Source organism: Diuraphis noxia, unplaced genomic scaffold, assembly GCF_037042655.1.
Source record: "Diuraphis noxia isolate RWA-SAM2 unplaced genomic scaffold, SU_Dnox_SAM2 contig0003, whole genome shotgun sequence".
Taxonomy (NCBI): domain Eukaryota; kingdom Metazoa; phylum Arthropoda; class Insecta; order Hemiptera; family Aphididae; genus Diuraphis; species Diuraphis noxia.
This window is the reverse complement of record NW_028301713.1, coordinates 53,696,373-53,715,064: the sequence shown is the minus strand read 5'-3', so window position 1 is coordinate 53,715,064 and position 18,692 is coordinate 53,696,373. Positions and strand designations below refer to the sequence as shown.

Genomic DNA, 18,692 nt, shown 5'->3' with positions numbered 1-18,692 from the left:
GCTTTAAATTTTTGGGAAAATATAAATTAATTTAAAGGTACATAATATTATATTATATCATACTATGTAAGAAAATAATATTATTGATATTATAAACATGAGCACTGATCACACACATAATGACTGATAATAACTTCTTCGAAGCAGCTTATATGTAATAGCTGTAGACATGCCATATTAGCAGTTGGTGATTATCCTAATGATTGCTACCACATGCGTATAAAACTATAGAAGTACCAACAATAGTACTAACGTCTTTCAATTAAGATATTAAGATCGTAAATAAAAGAAGACTACATAAGTCATAGGCTAATTTTATTATTATTGTCGACCGGGCAAAAACAAATTATTTTAACAGACACTGTAATCGTTGAGCCGAACAACACGAACAATAATTCATGTTTCACATCGAAATAATACCTAAATAATACGGTCTTTTTTCAAATTACCAAAAAACATATATTTTTACATTGACGATATAATGATAAATCATGGATATTATATTCTTTCAAATCAGTTTGAATATAATATAGCCGTGGTCTTCAATAAATGTATTTGATCCCTCTTCTCGCTTAGCTCATATTATATCGGCGAAGGATTGTAGTATTGATCTGTACTTATAGGTAAGTAATAGCTATCTATAGAATTTGAAATAAAAATGAATCGCACTCGAAAAACGACCCTCAGTGGAGTTTAAATAGATATTTGCAGATTTTATTAGGTACGCTTAGAGATACTAGATTGAGAAAATCACACTTTCAAAATATCACTTCTTAATTAGGGTTTTTATTTGTAAACTCTAATGCAACTTTTGAAACACTCCTCTGACCTAAAAATTATCACTGAAAAGTGTAACGAAAATAAACATTATTGTAAGATTACGCATACCTACATTACTTTAATATATATATATATAAATAACATAATATATATATTATATAATATTTAACTCTTGGGCTCCGCTAAGCAAGAAAACTGATAACTTTAAAGGGATAAGATTCGGAACACAATTTTAAAACCACATTACAATTATTTCATTAAAATCTAAAATAATTGTTGTATAGTGAGAACAGACTATTAATATACCTTAATATACAAATACTCGTATTTACAAATTTAATAATTTCAATCTTATACAGATATATAAAAAAAAAAAAATGGCTTAATGTGTTTTTATTGTAAGATATAAAATTACTTAGAAGATTTTAGACAAATTACTTACTAATACAATTTGTTTTTAATCGTCTATAACCGACAACTTCACATAGATATACGCATATTGTAGTTTCCTATGTATCATTATCAATCAAGAATATTACTCATTCTTCCGGCACAATAATATTGATCAATGGCAATTACATCGATGGTTATCATCACTGACATAAAAAGCTTAAGGATAGCATTGAACAAATATTACAGGAATGGAATGTATTCAAATTGTATTGATTATTGATGATGACGTAATATTACTTATAAGATATATTTATAGATAGTTTTAATTACTGTTTAAAATTAAATTAAATTCAGATGTTGGAAACACACCGAGATGGTGACAGATCTAAAATGTTTCAATATAAAAAGATGTTCTTTACTAATTTATAATTAAAGCATAGAAAAATTAAACATAAATCAGTTCAAAAGTTACCTTCAAAATAACGTGGTAAATTAATCAATAATGTATCAATCTTGGATATATTATTTACTACAATATTATACAATAATAGGTTTAAGGTTAAAAGTTTCAGTGCAAATTTTTAGATTCTGAACGAAGTGATGAATGTATTGATTTTACAATGATGTGTGTTTTTTTTTTTTTTTTTAATATCATTTACTCAACTCGATATGGATATTTTACCGTGAAAAGTCGTGACATAAAAAAATTAATCATTAATAAACACTTATAGAATTATTTTTGATATATCCTTCTCGACCATTCTCTGTAGATCGAAGGTTTTAATTTTTAACATGTTATGCTTTTAAAAACTAAACACATCATAACAGCAGATATAGTTAAAACTTAAAACACACTTCGCACAACAAATCAAATACAACCATTTCGTATTATTCAAACGATACACTTTACATTCATATGTATTATACATATTATATACTCGTATATAGGTACATATACATATATAAGCTTAACCACAATGTTATATTATAACAAATCTTTTCTTTTTTTCTTTTTTTTTATTTAAGCCTCAACAATTAAGGTTATTGGCTAGCATCAACGTTAATAAAGATATATTGATACATTATATATGGTTGTAAAGTTTAGTTCTTTGTAGAAATGTTATTATGTTGCTGTAGCTTTCAAGACTGGGTCCAAGTGCTCCATATAGATGATCCGGAATGTTTAGGGATGTTAACAAATCTTTTGTCATATTATATTCTGTCAATGAACTTAATTCTTATTTAATTAATTCAAGAAATTGGTATTATCTCGTTTTTCTAATTGCTTTAGTGCATTTTTATGATGTGGAGTTTTTACGAAAGTTTAAAAAATTAATGCATGCAAATTTTAAAATGATGTATTTTTTTTTGTATAGCAGTATTAATAGGTTCATGATTATAAAACAATACATTGATGATAAATTCATAACAATCCACTCTATAATTTATTCTACATAAACGTCGAAAGTTCAAGAGGTTATACTATAACACAATTTTTACTATGCTATTAAGTATTATTTACCTAAAACTTACATCGGCCTTGAATAATGTTACCAAATTGAGAATTGTTATCTATTTAGTAAGATCATGTTTTCACATTAAATCTTCCAAACATAAAAGCTAAGTAAAGTAATTATTAATTACTAAAGAAAAATAAATGTATAATAAAAAAGTATATAATATGTACAAGGCAACTAAATTATAATACAATTCTGTTTAATTATATCAATTCGATTACATTTATATTACAGCTTTTAATTGTTGTAATTATAAACTTAAGTCTATTAAGCTACATTTAAAATAAATATTTAAATACGTTTTTTTAAGTTCTAATTCCTTTCAAACATTTGTTTGGTTAGTGTTTACGTTATACCTAAATAATAAACTTTTGAATATATGTATAATTTACCACTTATAATCTCTTATGATTTAAATGTTAATCTTTCACATTAATTTCGAAACATAAATAAACTTATAATTATTAATGGCGTTGAGTCATTTAATTACGAGATATTATAATAAATATATTATGTTAAATAAAAAAACAAAACTAAAAAATTAAGAACATCATTGAACTGATTTTATTATTTCAAATATAGAACTTGATTAACAAGTTACCTATTACCTACGTCCTACAGACATTAGTTAATTCTAAGATACTTAATAATACTTACATATTATGCGAAACACGTGACATAAGTTTACTGAGTTACATTTTTAGAACAGAGAAATGATAATCATTTCCCGTCATCAACTTACTACGACTTCAATACAATATAATATTATGCGTACTATTTGTATATTACTCATTCACAATCGCTATATTTGCGTATGATTATGATGTAACTATTACTATTGCAGGCATACTAAACCAGCTATTGTTTAAAATAGTGTTTCACAATGCATTTAAAATTTTAAATGAATAAAAAACTTTGGTATCATTGGAAAAGCCAGGTAAACGACAATACAACTTTAAATATGTATACACTATAAAATTACTTCATACAAAGTATTAGCTGGTTGAATGAAATGGTTTTTAATTTTTATGAATATTCATCAACAGCTGCTCCAGTTGATTTGCACTGCCAATTTTAACTAAACACATTTTTATGATAGTTCATAGTCATCAAGTACTTTTTTCTCAGTAGAATAATATAATATGATAACAATAAAATATTAAGTATGAGTTATCAAATAATTTATTTTTTTACGATAACACGTTAAAATAATAATCCATTCATTGTAGTTGGAGTTAACACATTTTAGCATTATAATTTAAAATATAATCATTCAAATCAACAAACAACTAATGAAGCACGTTAAATGAATAATCCTTGAAAACAATTTTCAAATAGATTATTACTTAATACAATTTCTTTACTTTTTTCACGAATTAATTCAATAATACTAACATTTTTAGTATAAAATTAAATTAAACTTAAGTCCATACTGATCATAAAATGTTCAAATTTAATACTTATATTATACTTCTTTATTAATTATAATATAAATTATAATCTCCTGTTGGAAATGAAAATTATAAGAATTTTATCATTGTAATTTCGAGTTCACCAATACCATAAGTATTTTATAATTGAAATTCTCAAATTCAAAACTATGTATAACTATACAAATCAACTGTATTTAGGTACCTTTATGAAGTATACATATACGATTACAAAAAATATTAATTGTATATACATAATACATATATTAATTATTTTATACAATGTACAATTCTATATACTTATTGCTTATAAATAGGTATTTTTGATAGAAACTTAATGATATATATCTATGTATCGTATGAATGAATAATTTTATTTAATCGTTAAACGTATTTATATTGTGTTCCGTGAGAAATTATCATAATATTCACAAATGGTTCATAAGTCATATAACCATATGGAATATAAAGTAATATATTAGAAAATATTTGTATATATTATACGATATTTAATTAAACATTAACCAACATTCAGTTCATTAAATCGACAGTTTTCATTTTATTGGCACAACGACGTAACGTCTTATTTATTTAACGTTTAACGAACCATCTCTCGATTGCGATCAACGACCACTTTCAAAATCGATATTATGTGTGAGTTTTATTTAAATGTGCGCTTGTGAATTTGTTTTTAATGTTTTTATGCGAATAACTCAGCTGGTATCTGGTACACCGAAAGTACATCAATATTAAAATCAAAGAAACTGTGAGCATAATGTGCCGTCTTAGAAAATAATAAGTCGTTTCGACTCGATGAATAATACGCGTAAGTATATACAAAAAACACGTGTATAAGAAGTACTATCTATAATAACATAGCGGTCAGAGGTGTCTAAATAATAATAACGACATCAGAAGTCCATTTATTAATTGCTATTGAAATTATTTATTTCACTCAGGAGTCGGCCGTTGGATATACCGAACGAGCTTCCTGCGGTGCGCAGTGATCGTCACGTACGAGCACGCGATATGTATCATTACCTACGCCATTCTAAACACTATAGCATGATATAGGTAACATTAAAGACTTTGACGTCTCTCTTATATCCCCCGCAGCGTGATGATAGTATAGTCACTGTTATAATAGACGACTACCGCCAAGGCAGGATAATCGCCAACCGTCGTCGGTCTGCTATACTGTGTATAGACAATAGCATTCCATTATAACATCAAGTATATCTGTTCACTAATGCAAATTGACCCATGCTAAGAGGGAACTTTATCAATCCACCCCCTAATCTATCGATGCATTATTATCTAATTAATTACTCGACGGTCCTGCGGCTGTACACGCGCTGTTAACAAAAATAAAGTTTTAATAATAGGTACAAGTGAAAGAATATTTAAATATTTAATATTAAAAAAGAATCAACAATACTGATGCGGGTAATTATAAATCGATAATCGCACTATTTCAAACGACTGTCGTGACTCGTGATATCTAACAAGAGAATCAGTTTCATATTTTGTGATTTGCGATTATTAGCCATTATAATAAAATTTATAATATGTACCGAAGTACTGTTTTCTAGAAAATTCGTTATAAGACTAACTGTTTGAAAATATTAGTTACTCTAGAATATAGCATAATTACTGTGGACGATGTGTGGAGAGGCAAAGGTCCGGAGCTTAGCAAGTCGACATACAAAACATTACAAGTAAGCACAAAATAATAATATGATTAAGTAACTTACGTAATATTATATAAGTTCCCTCCCAAATTAATAATTTAATGGGGGGGATGGTATGGTTAATTTGAAACAAAAGTATGTGTGACAAGGATTTTTCACCATCAAGAACTCATGGGGAAAGTATAGTGGCACCGACCGGTGTTGGCGCTCAGATCACGTTTTGTAAGTGTAGCCAGACACTGCACCACTTAAAGTCACAATGAATATTATTAAATTGATTGGATTCAATTCAAAATGTGATTAGACTTTTTTTTATGCAACACAAAAACAAACAAATTTGAACCGTACCAATTACATCAGTCCTTACAAAATGAGAAAGCTCGAGCTCATTTTGGTTTGATTCCCTGTTTGCGCTTATTCTAATATGATACCTATATATTAACCGATACAAAAAAACACATAATCAACCAATCACCATCGTTTATATTTGGAACGTCATGATAATGATACATGCACGGTCGTCTCGCTTCAGTTCGCATCGTCGTCGCGGTCATTGAGACTGCAGGGGGCGGATAATAGAAAGAAATAAATCTCGTACCATTACGATGCAATTATTATTATTATTATTGCTCTGTGTATTATATTATTATGGCGTACGCGGCGGAGGAGTATAACGGACATACATATATGCTTCAGCAGAGTACATTTTAATAATAAATATTGTGCTCTTCGTCTTGTGAAACACCTTGTCGATCATCACGCGCTCCGCGAATCGGCCCAGATAAAATTAGCGAATCTACCTACGCCGAACAACCACCACTCGATATCCAGAACAAGCACGCGCGCGCAACACAGTAGGTACGTTGCGTGACATCGATATGCCACCGTGCTCTTGTACGATGCTCTTGCTTTTAATATCTACCTACCTATATTATGAAAAATAAAATCAAAACTCCGTTCGGTAGATACTAGACGTGATCACACTTGGTGCAAAATAATAGCAATAATAATTGTAGTAATAATAAATATATCAAGAGAACTGGTTTCTTTTTACTAATACTATTATTATTATTATTATTTTGAAGGTGTCGAATGCACGAGCCCCGTACGCGCATGACGTAATCATATTATAAATAAGTCATCTTGATACCGAGCGCATATTAAATTGGGTTTCGTTATAGTCATATATATACCTGTATACGTATAGTATATGATGGTACTTCGACTACTTCGTAATTTATAATACTAAGCATAATAAACGCCAATTGAAAAAAAATAATATTTAAAGTCGTGCGGACAGTACGGCACGGGATTTATGTACTGAGTAGGTACTTCATATAATAATATCGGCCCAACAGAATATAATGTACAACATATAGTGTATAATATAATGACTAGTGGCCAGTGTAGGTAAATCAAAAGTTATTTAGTTATAATTTACGATTTCTTATAGTAAAAGTTAACGTCGTTGTAGACGATGCACTTGTGGTTTATTTATTTATATTTTATATAATACGAACTGTAAGCGTAGTTGCCCGAGGGGATAAATGAATCCTCGAGTCGTGCAATTCACCAGTGGTGAATAGTGTTATAAGTAACTTTTTTTTCTTACGTGAACCAATTACAAGCATAAATAAACGAATATGTGGTTATGATTTTAATATTGTTAACAGCGGGTAAACCGCCCTTAAGATAACTGATTCGATTTATTGTCCAAATTTCACTTGAATCGTTATAACCAGTGCAACACTTTTTTGTTCTATAAGCCTTAGCAATATACAGTATACACTTTGCCTTTTATATGTGATAGATGTATAGCTTTTACTCCCCGTGAATTCTACCCTAATACTCTTATACGGCCTGTTTAAAAATCCTCAGTAATATGTGTAGACAATGTGGTGCCTTTTGATAAAAAAAATAAGAGTTTACATATGCGTCATTTAGTTAGTTAAATAACTATTCAACTATTTACTAATAATGTAATATAATATATTAGCCGACCGGCGACCATGCATGTTCATTTCATTTGGCTTCAGTTTAAATATTCTCAATGTTGTCTTTTGGCAAAATGTTTTTGGTGCATAGACCTCAACGTACCCGCACTTCACCTCTAATACAAATGGTATAATAGTTGTACCTAACTTAATTTTAAATTCATTTAAGCCTAAATGCCAACACATAATACAATAAATACTGAAAATTTTAAACAATAATAATTTTTTTTTATTGTCTGTAACCAATGACAACCCTGTAGTATAATGTTTATACAAAACAATATTCGATTTTTGTAAGGTGAGCCGAAACAAAACGCACGTGTTAGCTCACACTCTATAATGGCTTATTTAGATTTATAAAAAACGAAGTTAAACAGAGTTTTCAAAAATCTATTGATATAACTTTAATTGAAAACAATCTAGTTAGACGAATAATTTTTGAGTCTGTAGAGGACGAATAAACAAACATAAAATTTATATATTATATACTATAATATTATGTAATGTAGTAAGATTGGATGTAAAGTAGGTACTGTATTAGTGTTTAACATTGTGCAAAATTCAAACTATCTCAAGGCACGGACCTTAATCATACGAGTACTATAGTGTACTATGCAGTACGCATTTATGTTCAGATGGTGCGATTCGATATGGTCGTTAAAAAAGTTTTTTTTGAACCACCGTTCATAAACGTCAGAAATTTCGCTATTTCCCTGGCCCTTCTGACCTTGTGCGTCATTTCATTACATACACACATATATACATGTATGTATATACTGGATGATTCTATTTAATTTAAATTCTCAATATCACGAAAATTATTATCGTTATTGAAATTTTTTTTTATAATATGCTTTAAAGTCGTTACAAGTTAGGTACATTATTCATACAATTTTTACTTCTTTAACTAAGTAGAATATTTTTCTGAGCATTTATTTAGATTGAAATAAAAATAATAGTAAGAAAAATATAGGTATTTAAATTCTCTGTTTTTATTTATTTTACTCCATATTAATTTATCCATTGGATTTCTTTGATAAATTATACATTTTTTCAGTAACCATCAGCCAACCATTTCGACGATTCACATCTATCAGCCGTTCCATGATGGATAATTTAGTTTTTTCAATGTTGAAGTATAAGTTTAAACCAATTTATATCCCATTTGAGTCCGTCCATTAGTTACCAATACATAGTTACGATTAAGATATTTATTTATTGCCCGTACTTAAATACTGTAATATATAGTGCATACATTGTTGTGATTATTTGTGTTAAAATATTTAATTTTCAATTTTTGATATAAATACAAATACTTTCATAACTTATACTGTGAAATGAATACTAAGATAAACCTACATGAAAATTTCAAAAATCAGAATTTGAATAAATTCATTATTATATGGCAAATATGGGGATGAGCGTACTTGATGAATTCGTTGAATAAAAATCAAATTTTGAAAGCGTGATTAACTTGTCATGACTTATACAAGACGTATTTAAAGTTAAGATGAACGAAATGGTAGACCAACTTTTTGGAGGTACCTACCCTTGATGAAAAAATGATTTCTTCCTAACTAAATAATTAATGATAACAGTACATATATTATGTATACTTATTTTAAAAATTATTCTTGTAATAATTTCAAGTCATATGCAATAAAAAGTTGTTTTCAAAAACCTTAATTTTCATGTTAACCGGGGTCCTATTTGTATCGTATACTGCCCCGATATTGGCACAGTTCACCCACTGTATAATATTACAAAACTAATGCTGTTAAATAATTAACAAAACGGATACAATAATAAAATATTATTATTATACAATTAGCGGGCACGCCTAAAGTAGGGTACCTACATCATCCTAGAAAGGCATCATGCCCACTCCATTAAGTGTGAACATTTTTTTTCGCACTCGGATTTCTGCATTTATTATGTGCTCGTCATCAACATTGTTGCGTAGCAGGTAAGCATATATAATATTATATAAAAAAGAACTATGTGCAAATATTCAAGTACCCGTTGATCACGTTTGAAGTGATCGAATTTATTGATTTATGTTAAATATTTTCAATTTTCACACGAATACATGATACGACAGTCGTAGGCATACACAATATATACTACACATAACTTATCAATAATATATTTACGATAATTTTTATAATATTATTTCTATTATAAAATACCGTGTATATATTGTAGGTAAGTACTTATTAAAGTATAATATATTATATTGAAAAATCAGAAATAAAAGATGTTATAGAATAAAACGTAAGTTCGACCACATGGTGATGAACTTTCCGATGACGACGAAGTCTAATACTTTGGCGATCCAAATGTACGCTGCATAGGAGGCAACTGGAAGTACCGACCTTGCGGGTTGTTCGGCATGTACCACATCTGCTGAGGCTCAATGCTGAACTGACGCACTGTTCCGGGACGTTGCTGCTGGTTGAAAGTCGGTCGTTGCTGGTTGAAAGGTGGTTGCTGCTGGTTGAATGGCGGTTGCTGTACCGGCCTCGCGTTGAACTGAGGCTGTAGTTGTAGCTGCTTCTGCTGCTGTTGCTGTTGCTGTTGATATCCACCTGGCACCAGCCTTTGCAATACTGGCACGACCTTTGGCTGGGTTTGGACTGCCTGGGGTATCATCTGCAGAACGGGCACGACGGATGGTGCACCTGATCTAGGAGGTTCGAACCTCTGCATAACGAACTGCTGCTGCTGTTGTTGCTGCTGCTGCTGCTGTTGTTGTTGCTGTTGTTGTTGCTGTTGCTGCTGCAGTATAGGTCGCGGCTGTTCTGGAATGGGTTGACCGCGCAATTGTTGGTAATAGTTTTGGGTATTACCGTCCGACGGGCCCTGCGATTGGTCGGCTGCCGCGACCGATGCATGCACGATCATTTCCAGTGGTTTTTCAGTAGGCCCTTGGCCCACAAATAACACATTTTGCGACTGTTCCGCAACATCGTTGGCCACTTGACCACCGCCGACTTGTTCAGCCGCCGACGGCACTTGTGGCTGGTCTGATGACCGAACTTGTGGCTGCTCCGATGACCGTACTTGTGGCGGCAGTTCCGAAACCGTTTGAAGCTGCTGCTCAGACCGCGCTTGTCCGCCGTCGTCCGGCAAATCGGAGTTGGCCGACCTGAACTGCGGCCGAGCGAAGGCGGTTGTCTGGGCGACGTTCTTGTACGCCAAACTTTTGGGCAAATTGGACGCCGCCGGTGGGCCGACGGGCAGATGAGCGCCGTATGCTCGGAACCCGTCTACACCAGCGGTGTACGTCACCTCTATCGGTACACCTTCCGGCGAGACGTACTTGTACGAGCCGACCACCGAGTTTGCTTCGTTTTCCGTTCCCTTGTTTAGCATGACACCACGTTCTTCCGCGAAAATGCCATTTCCGGTTTCATATCTGCACAGCATATAAAATATTCATATCATATATAGGTAATAGGTATATATATATATTATGTAAGTGTGTATAATAATTAACCAACACGAATGAAATGAACCGGATTAAACACTGCACAAATAATATGCGACTAGAATGTCTTACAACGACATGCACGTAAGAATAAAATAATCAACAAGTATGTTCATGTATATTGTATGTGATAAAATTGATAATCACAGACTCGCAGAAAAAAATTATTATTTTTAGATGAATGTGGATAACTTCTGATTCCTGCTACTATATTATAGGTACAATTTAAATTAAATACAGCCTTTATAAACACTCAATAAAAAATCGTTTCTAATAATTAAGTCTCATCACTTTTCTAAACGTTTTATTTTATTGTAAACAATCAAACTTATAAGCTATGACTGAGAAAGTGTCAGGATAGTGAGTATATATTATGTATTATATCATACGCTCCACACAATCGATATCTTTTAAACGTTTAAATTTAACTTACTAACATTAATTTAACCGAACGTAAAATTAAATTTAGACCGAATAGCTAATATATTATTATAAGTACATACCTACGAAAATACGGACACATGGCGGTCCAAAATATAAGTTTAGATGAGGGATATGAATAAAACATTGGATTAAATTAAAAATAAAACTAATTGACCCACAAAAATATAATAAATTCTATATGATTTTTTGGTATGCAAATTAAATAATATATTATTTGTACGTACATTTTGAGGGCAATTATAATAATTATTATAAAAAGATTACAAATATATATATATATATAATAATGAAACCGGTATTATTCTACTTCTCGTTTGTATATTACTATGAAGGGGCAAAAATATGTTATATTTGGAATTGGTATGTCATAAGTTATAAGTTATAACTTATAGACAATCAATAATAATTTATCATCAGATTATGTATTCGCCACCTTTTTTGCATTGCCTACTTTTAACGCGCTAACCTTAGATATGTTTTGTAATTTGATGCAACGATTGACGGGTATAACTCACATCAATCAAATAAGCCAAATTAGGAATGGTTAAAACTTTTCTAACACGCTCCTCAGTATATTCGCTCTTATGTATTTGTATAATATGTATCCTATGAATAATATAGCCAATATAGGACTTAACTGAGAAGTTATATTAAGTTTAACATCCATACTTCATCAAAATGTCCATATTATCAGCACAAATAATTGTTAAATATCTCTATTACATGGAAAATAATTTATATTACTTATTGGTACTTGAAAAATATGACTCAATTCAAACTTGAAATAATTTAATTCACACAAATGTTCCTACACCAAAACTGTGCTAAAAATATATTTTCTGCAACAAATGACAATGTATAATACAATATAGGTATATAATATAATGATAACGGGTTTTCAAGGTTATTAAACTGTTATTCTGAAAAATATGTTTTACAATTACTATACAGTTACCTATTATTTTTCCTTTTATCATAATATTATGAAAATTATATTATACCTTGGTAATTCGTAAATAATTAATATTAGCTAATTTGATTTATCCAAAATCGTAAACATAAAATCCCACGATGGAAAAATAATTCCTCATTCATATCTTGCAATGTGATTCCTCAATACTCATATTTTAATACTTATTTCATCTAGCAAACCGTAACCTCTAAATTGTACAACACGTTATTATGTCCAACTTCCCACACCATCGTAATTTTCTATTGATATAAAAATGATATAAAAAGTTCAAGATCTATGCACATACTGCTGTACTTATATGATATTAAAATATTAAATAACACATTATTCTTATAATGAATTAATTAATAAACAATGTTAACATTTAAATAATAGCACCACATATAAGTCATGTGCACTATTCATATAAATACTTTTTTTTATAATGTGCAACAAGCAGTTAACCAAACAGACAGAATTAAACTGGTACAGGGCCAAGAAAATTGTATCTTTTAAATTTATTAACCATGTGCAGGTAATTAAATAAAATCATATAATTAATTTTGAAATCTCACTTGAAGTTATAATCACCGTCCAATGAATTTTCTCTAGCATACAGATGGATGGGTACAAAATCTGGCTTTAACTCATTAGCTACTTTCTGTTGGGAGTTTTTTGCAGGTGAAGAATTCAATGTCTGTGGTTTTTGTTTTAATGGATCAGCAGCCACTGTCAAACACGTCACGATCAAACCCATCAAGGTATATTTCTGAAAGTAAATTAAACTCTAAAATGAGTGTTATCCAATATACGTCATACAGCGCGACTTTGAACCAACTATTATTATTTATTAGTTACACCCCCATATGACATGGTTTTAAACGTTAATGTATCGGATATTCGATGATTACCTTGTTAAAAATAGTATGATTATTATAATGAACGTTAAAACTTCATTAAGTTTAAAATAAATCCAGTAAAATGTATAGAAGTATTAATTATGATATGATATAAATTATAATTTTTAAACATAAATATAATTAAAGAAAATTACACATGAATAAAAATAATAATAATAATATTTTACTTAATGCGTCTTTATCGATATCAAAATGTATGTGATGAAAATCAAGAATATTGTAATATTAAATGACGAAAACATTAATTAAAAACAACAATACATTTAATTATTGTTTAATACACAAAATAATTATTTGTAATTTAACTCTAACGTAAAGATTAGTAAAATGTCCAAACGAAAATCAAAAAACGCATTTTACTCATAAATATAATTTTGATAAATATAAAATTATCAATGCTAAAAATATTACTCACCAGGAGCTCCATAGTTTTCGTATTATGTTTTAGAACCATTTTGGAACTGTTAGAGAGAGAGTATTGCTCTTACTTTCTTCTTGTCGAGCCTATTTATATGTATGTAAACTCACGGCCAAGGTCAGGTTACAAGTTCATGTTACATCCGAGTACCTATCTAAAATGGGTAGGGTAGAACCACTTCCTTTAATGAATATTCAGGCCTATGGTCGCGATGCATTTCTTTGGCCGAAAGAAGTAGGAAATTAATACAGAAACGTGTGGGTATTATGCAATAACTAGGTATATGCATCAGCCGCGTCCAACTCAGAGGTTAACGACACTCAATTATTATTGTTGCCCACAACACGCTGAAATCATAGGTATATCTTAATCCTGCGGCGATTATTATAAGAAGTAACTGGTAATCGTCGATGATCCGCAGTATATGTTCCACGTCCATTTTTAGTGTTTTATTTGATATATATGATATACCGTGGTAGATAGGGTATAGACAGTTACATTGCAATAAATTATTATTGCAGTACACGAAGCGTTTTAGTTTTTTAATTAATATTTAAAATATATCCACAATGTTTTGTAGTAGTATTGAATTCAATTACTTTTACTTTGTACGTTTCGTAAATAGTGCACATGGTTCTCAATTTTCGATACCTATACCATCTGATAACAATAATATTATACTCTTCTACAATCTTCTAGAAATCTGAGGTAATAATATGTATATATATATATATATAGGTGCATTTTACCTAATCTTGTGTAATATTATAAAATCGTTTGTTTACAAAATTTAACGTTTAGGATTAATAGCCTCAAGCGTCGATCTACAATTATAGAAATCGTATCGTAATATCCACTTATTAAAACATTTTTTTTCTTTTTTATTACCACGAACACATACGTTGCGTTGAAACTTGCTCCTATCATAATCATCTTCGTTTATGTTCTTAGAAGAAGTACCGCACATTTAAAATAACGTGACGACCTGATTTGCTTAATATATTGACGACGCAGAACGAATAGATTTATTACACATATATTTTATTAATATTATATTTGATACGTTAACATTGAAAACGTCTCAAAACGTTCTTATAGTTACATACTCACATTATAATATGGTATATTATACAATTATATATTTATTATTATTTTTAATTTGCACTTTCAAAAACAATTTTTCGTAAGACATTCTGATACTCAGAAGCCATTTGGAGGATAACGATTTTTCAACTACCTTTATATTTAGCTAAACATACTTATTAGTTATTACTTATTGATGATAAATAATTACCACGATACTAATTTACTATAGAAATTATCTCGTAGTATCAATCTACAATGTTTAGTTATCTTCGTAGAAATGTAGAATACTCATTAATCATTGTTTCTACTGTAATTCTTAAATGCCATCTATTCTGAAATGTATAAAATGTTATATGATGTATTGATGTTACTTAACAAACGTCATAAAATCTAAATCATGATAGACCAACTTTTCAGATTCATAACACAATAAAACACTAAAAAAAGTGAATTAAAATACGCATAGGTATGTATAATATTGTGCTGAATTGTAAAAATAATCACGTTTTACTTTAAAACAAAATACCGCACAGAGGCGTATTTTGGGTAGGGCAGACGTATGGGGTTTGGTAAGTTCCCACATGAAACATAGCAGTTAAAAATATTATATGTAAGGTCCTATAAAAAAAAACCCATTAGGTACGTACGTCGTACACCCATACACAAGTTCCAATGTGTAGATAAAATTTAATTTGCATTATTTTCTGCAATACCTATTGTACATATTGTATGTATAATATAACAACATGTTATGCATAAAACAATATAACTAACATATTATTCAATCTGAACTATCTTGACTCATTTTTATTGCTTACCAATACGAAAATATCGCCTGGACAATCAATTTTGTTGAGTACTAGTAGGTACTCGTTGACTGTCGAAAATTGAATTGTTGAGATGTTGTTGATGCAACACAAAAACAAACAAATTTTAACCTCGCCGATTACATTTAAGTTTTTAGTCCTAATTTTTTAGTCTGAATAAAGTGGGAAAGACATTTGTAGTTATAGTTTCAAAATATTGTCATTTCTGTGTAAGGATATATTTTTAGACCTAAGAAGTAACATAACGTGTGTAACAACTTACACGTAGGATATATTTTTTCTGATAATAACTTACGGAGGAGTTTTGCATGTGTCGTGTAGGAACTTAGGGACCCGTTTCCTAGACGTAAGCATATATTTTACGCAACCTTGTTATTTTTATAAAAAAAAAAAATAATAGTATAGTCAGGTCTCAGGTCAAACCTTTGTGGGCTGCCTATACTGAAATAGATTGTTTTGGGTATTTGTTAAATGTTATAACAAATTATTATTGAAATTTACCAACATCTTTAACTAGGTATATCACTAAGTTCGATTTAAACTAATCCAATATCCATATTTTCTAATAAATATTAAACTATAGAATATATACCTATTATACCTATAAATCAAAACGATTTTTTAGACGTCATATATTGGGTATCTATAAAATTAATTTTTTCTTTTCGTTACAATATAATAATTATTATGAAACATGGTTTCGTAGTACAATTGAGAGTGGCCGGCCCTCTTCAAATCCACTACATAATGTACTTATTTTATATTACTATATGTCTATACATAATGTCTGACTATTGATATTGAGAACTGAGAAGTTTAACAATATAGGTGCATGACAATAGGGACATGAGTAATACTTAAGTCAGTGTTAATAACTGAACAAACATGGAGTATCTATACATTTATACCTATATATTATATAACATGATATAACTATTTGTCTGTTTAAGTTTATAATAATATATACTTATATTTTATAGGTTGGAACTAGAATCAGTAGGATCACAGTTATTTACACAGTTGTCCTGCAGCCTGTAGTATTTATCGTAACTCGTAAGTAACAAAAAATAAACTAAATCGTGTGATTCTTATAAAACAATAACCTTTTTAAAAAAATAGTATTGTAATAAAACATAATGTATGTTCTAAAAAATCTATATTATATGAACCATGAGACTATAATTAAAAAATGTTTTAAATCAAATATTGATTAAGTTTTGAATGTTTAGATTTAATTTGCGACTGTTAAATTATTACAAATCATTTTATCTCACCATCAATGCTTATTGTATTAGACTAGCTATTATATAATAATATGTTAGATATATAATTTCCAATCATAACATATTTATAAGTATCAATTTTTCTGACCAGCTACCGCCGAAATGTTTTTGCAATAAATTCTATTTTATATTGATATAAAATATATACATATATTTACTATTGTATATATTACTATTCTTTAGCTATAACATTCAAATTATAAACGAAATTTACTTTTTTCTCCGAAATAACATCTTAAAAAGTAATGAGAAATATTATAAACAAACATATTTTGTACGCTATACTCGAGAGATCGAAAGATTAAACTTATACTCAGGACTATATACCACACCTAACGATTGCCATCATAGATAATATTTTTTAAGGAAAATAGTTTCGAGCCAAATGCGAGTTATATAATAAGAATATTAAAAACACTAAATTACGTATGCACAACAATTGTTTGCCCCCTTGACGTGTAAATTCGATAAACCCCCTAATTTAGGACCATGCATATCCACGTATTTTTAATAATGGTATAATGGTAATTTTATGACGTTATGCACCTATATGTCCGTATATAATATATATTTATAGTTAAAAATTAAAATCAACGTTGCCGTTGTCCTTGAGATCTTCTGTAAAATAATAATAATAATAATCAAATCACATAATCGGATGGAGAAAAACTGTAATATATAAATATATATAATACACAAACAACGACCGTGTCTTTTATTCATGTAGGTACTTTCAAGTAGTGTTTGGACAGCCTACGCGCGTTCATAACATTATTATTATATTATTATTATCGACGAACACTGAATACACCGCCATCACACTTGTCCTTATGACGTAAATGCGTCGACGGGGGAGAACAACTTGGGTTACACGGGTGCACGACTGTTTGAATGTTTACGCATTTTACCACGTCGAATATTATTAATTTAGACTTTGAATAAGTACGACTAATTACCTTCTATTTTTTTTTCACGTAATACATGACGTACCTACCTACCTATATACACTATAAACTAGTACCTCATATATTGTATACATGGTGTATTGCCTACGTGGTTATTACAGCATTATCATTACTGTTTATAGGTAACTATAGACACTATAAAACTTTATATATACGTGTTCGAAGTCTTGAAACTAGTCGAAACATGTCCAGTAGTCGTCGGTTTTACAGCAATTGCAATCCTACAGTGCAATATTAATATGCATCCGATGTACAAATGAACAATCAGACCGCCGAGCTGTTAAATTCTGGCGCACCAAACATCCATCATCCGCGAGTTTCTCGTGAGATTGAAAATATTGTGCAAACTGCATAAATAAAATGTTATATACCATACTATTATTCTATTAAAAAACTAGATTTAATCTTTCGCCGAGATCGACAATAATATCATTAGGTACCGTACATAGTATATTATAATATTATTCGTACCTATTCGAATCCATTATTGTTTTGACAGTAT

General features: G+C 29.7%; 1 protein-coding gene across 1 annotated transcript; it reads right to left on the bottom strand.

The window, feature by feature from the left end:
• Positions 1–9,813: 9,813 nt before the first annotated feature.
• Positions 9,814–14,184, bottom strand: LOC107173727 (uncharacterized). Its single transcript, XM_015524383.2, has 3 exons — positions 14,027–14,184; positions 13,267–13,460; positions 9,814–11,223 (listed from the first exon to the last, which is right to left on the bottom strand). The coding sequence occupies exons 1-3, from the start codon at positions 14,063–14,065 to the stop codon at positions 10,125–10,127; spliced, it is 1,332 nt and encodes a 443-aa protein (XP_015379869.2). The 5' UTR covers positions 14,066–14,184; the 3' UTR covers positions 9,814–10,124.
• Positions 14,185–18,692: the final 4,508 nt, after the last annotated feature.

What these genes read in the sequence shown, in the direction of transcription:
- LOC107173727 (XM_015524383.2), bottom strand. Translation starts at nt 14,065, where the DNA reads ATGGTTCTAAAACATAATACGAAAACTATGGAGCTCCTG. An exon ending in CGAAAACTATGGAGCTCCTG is followed by an intron (nt 13,461 to 14,026) that starts GTGAGTAATATT and finishes ATTTACTTTCAG; the next exon opens with AAATATACCTTGATGGGTTT. An exon ending in GACGGTGATTATAACTTCAA is followed by an intron (nt 11,224 to 13,266) that starts GTGAGATTTCAA and finishes TATGCTGTGCAG; the next exon opens with ATATGAAACCGGAAATGGCA.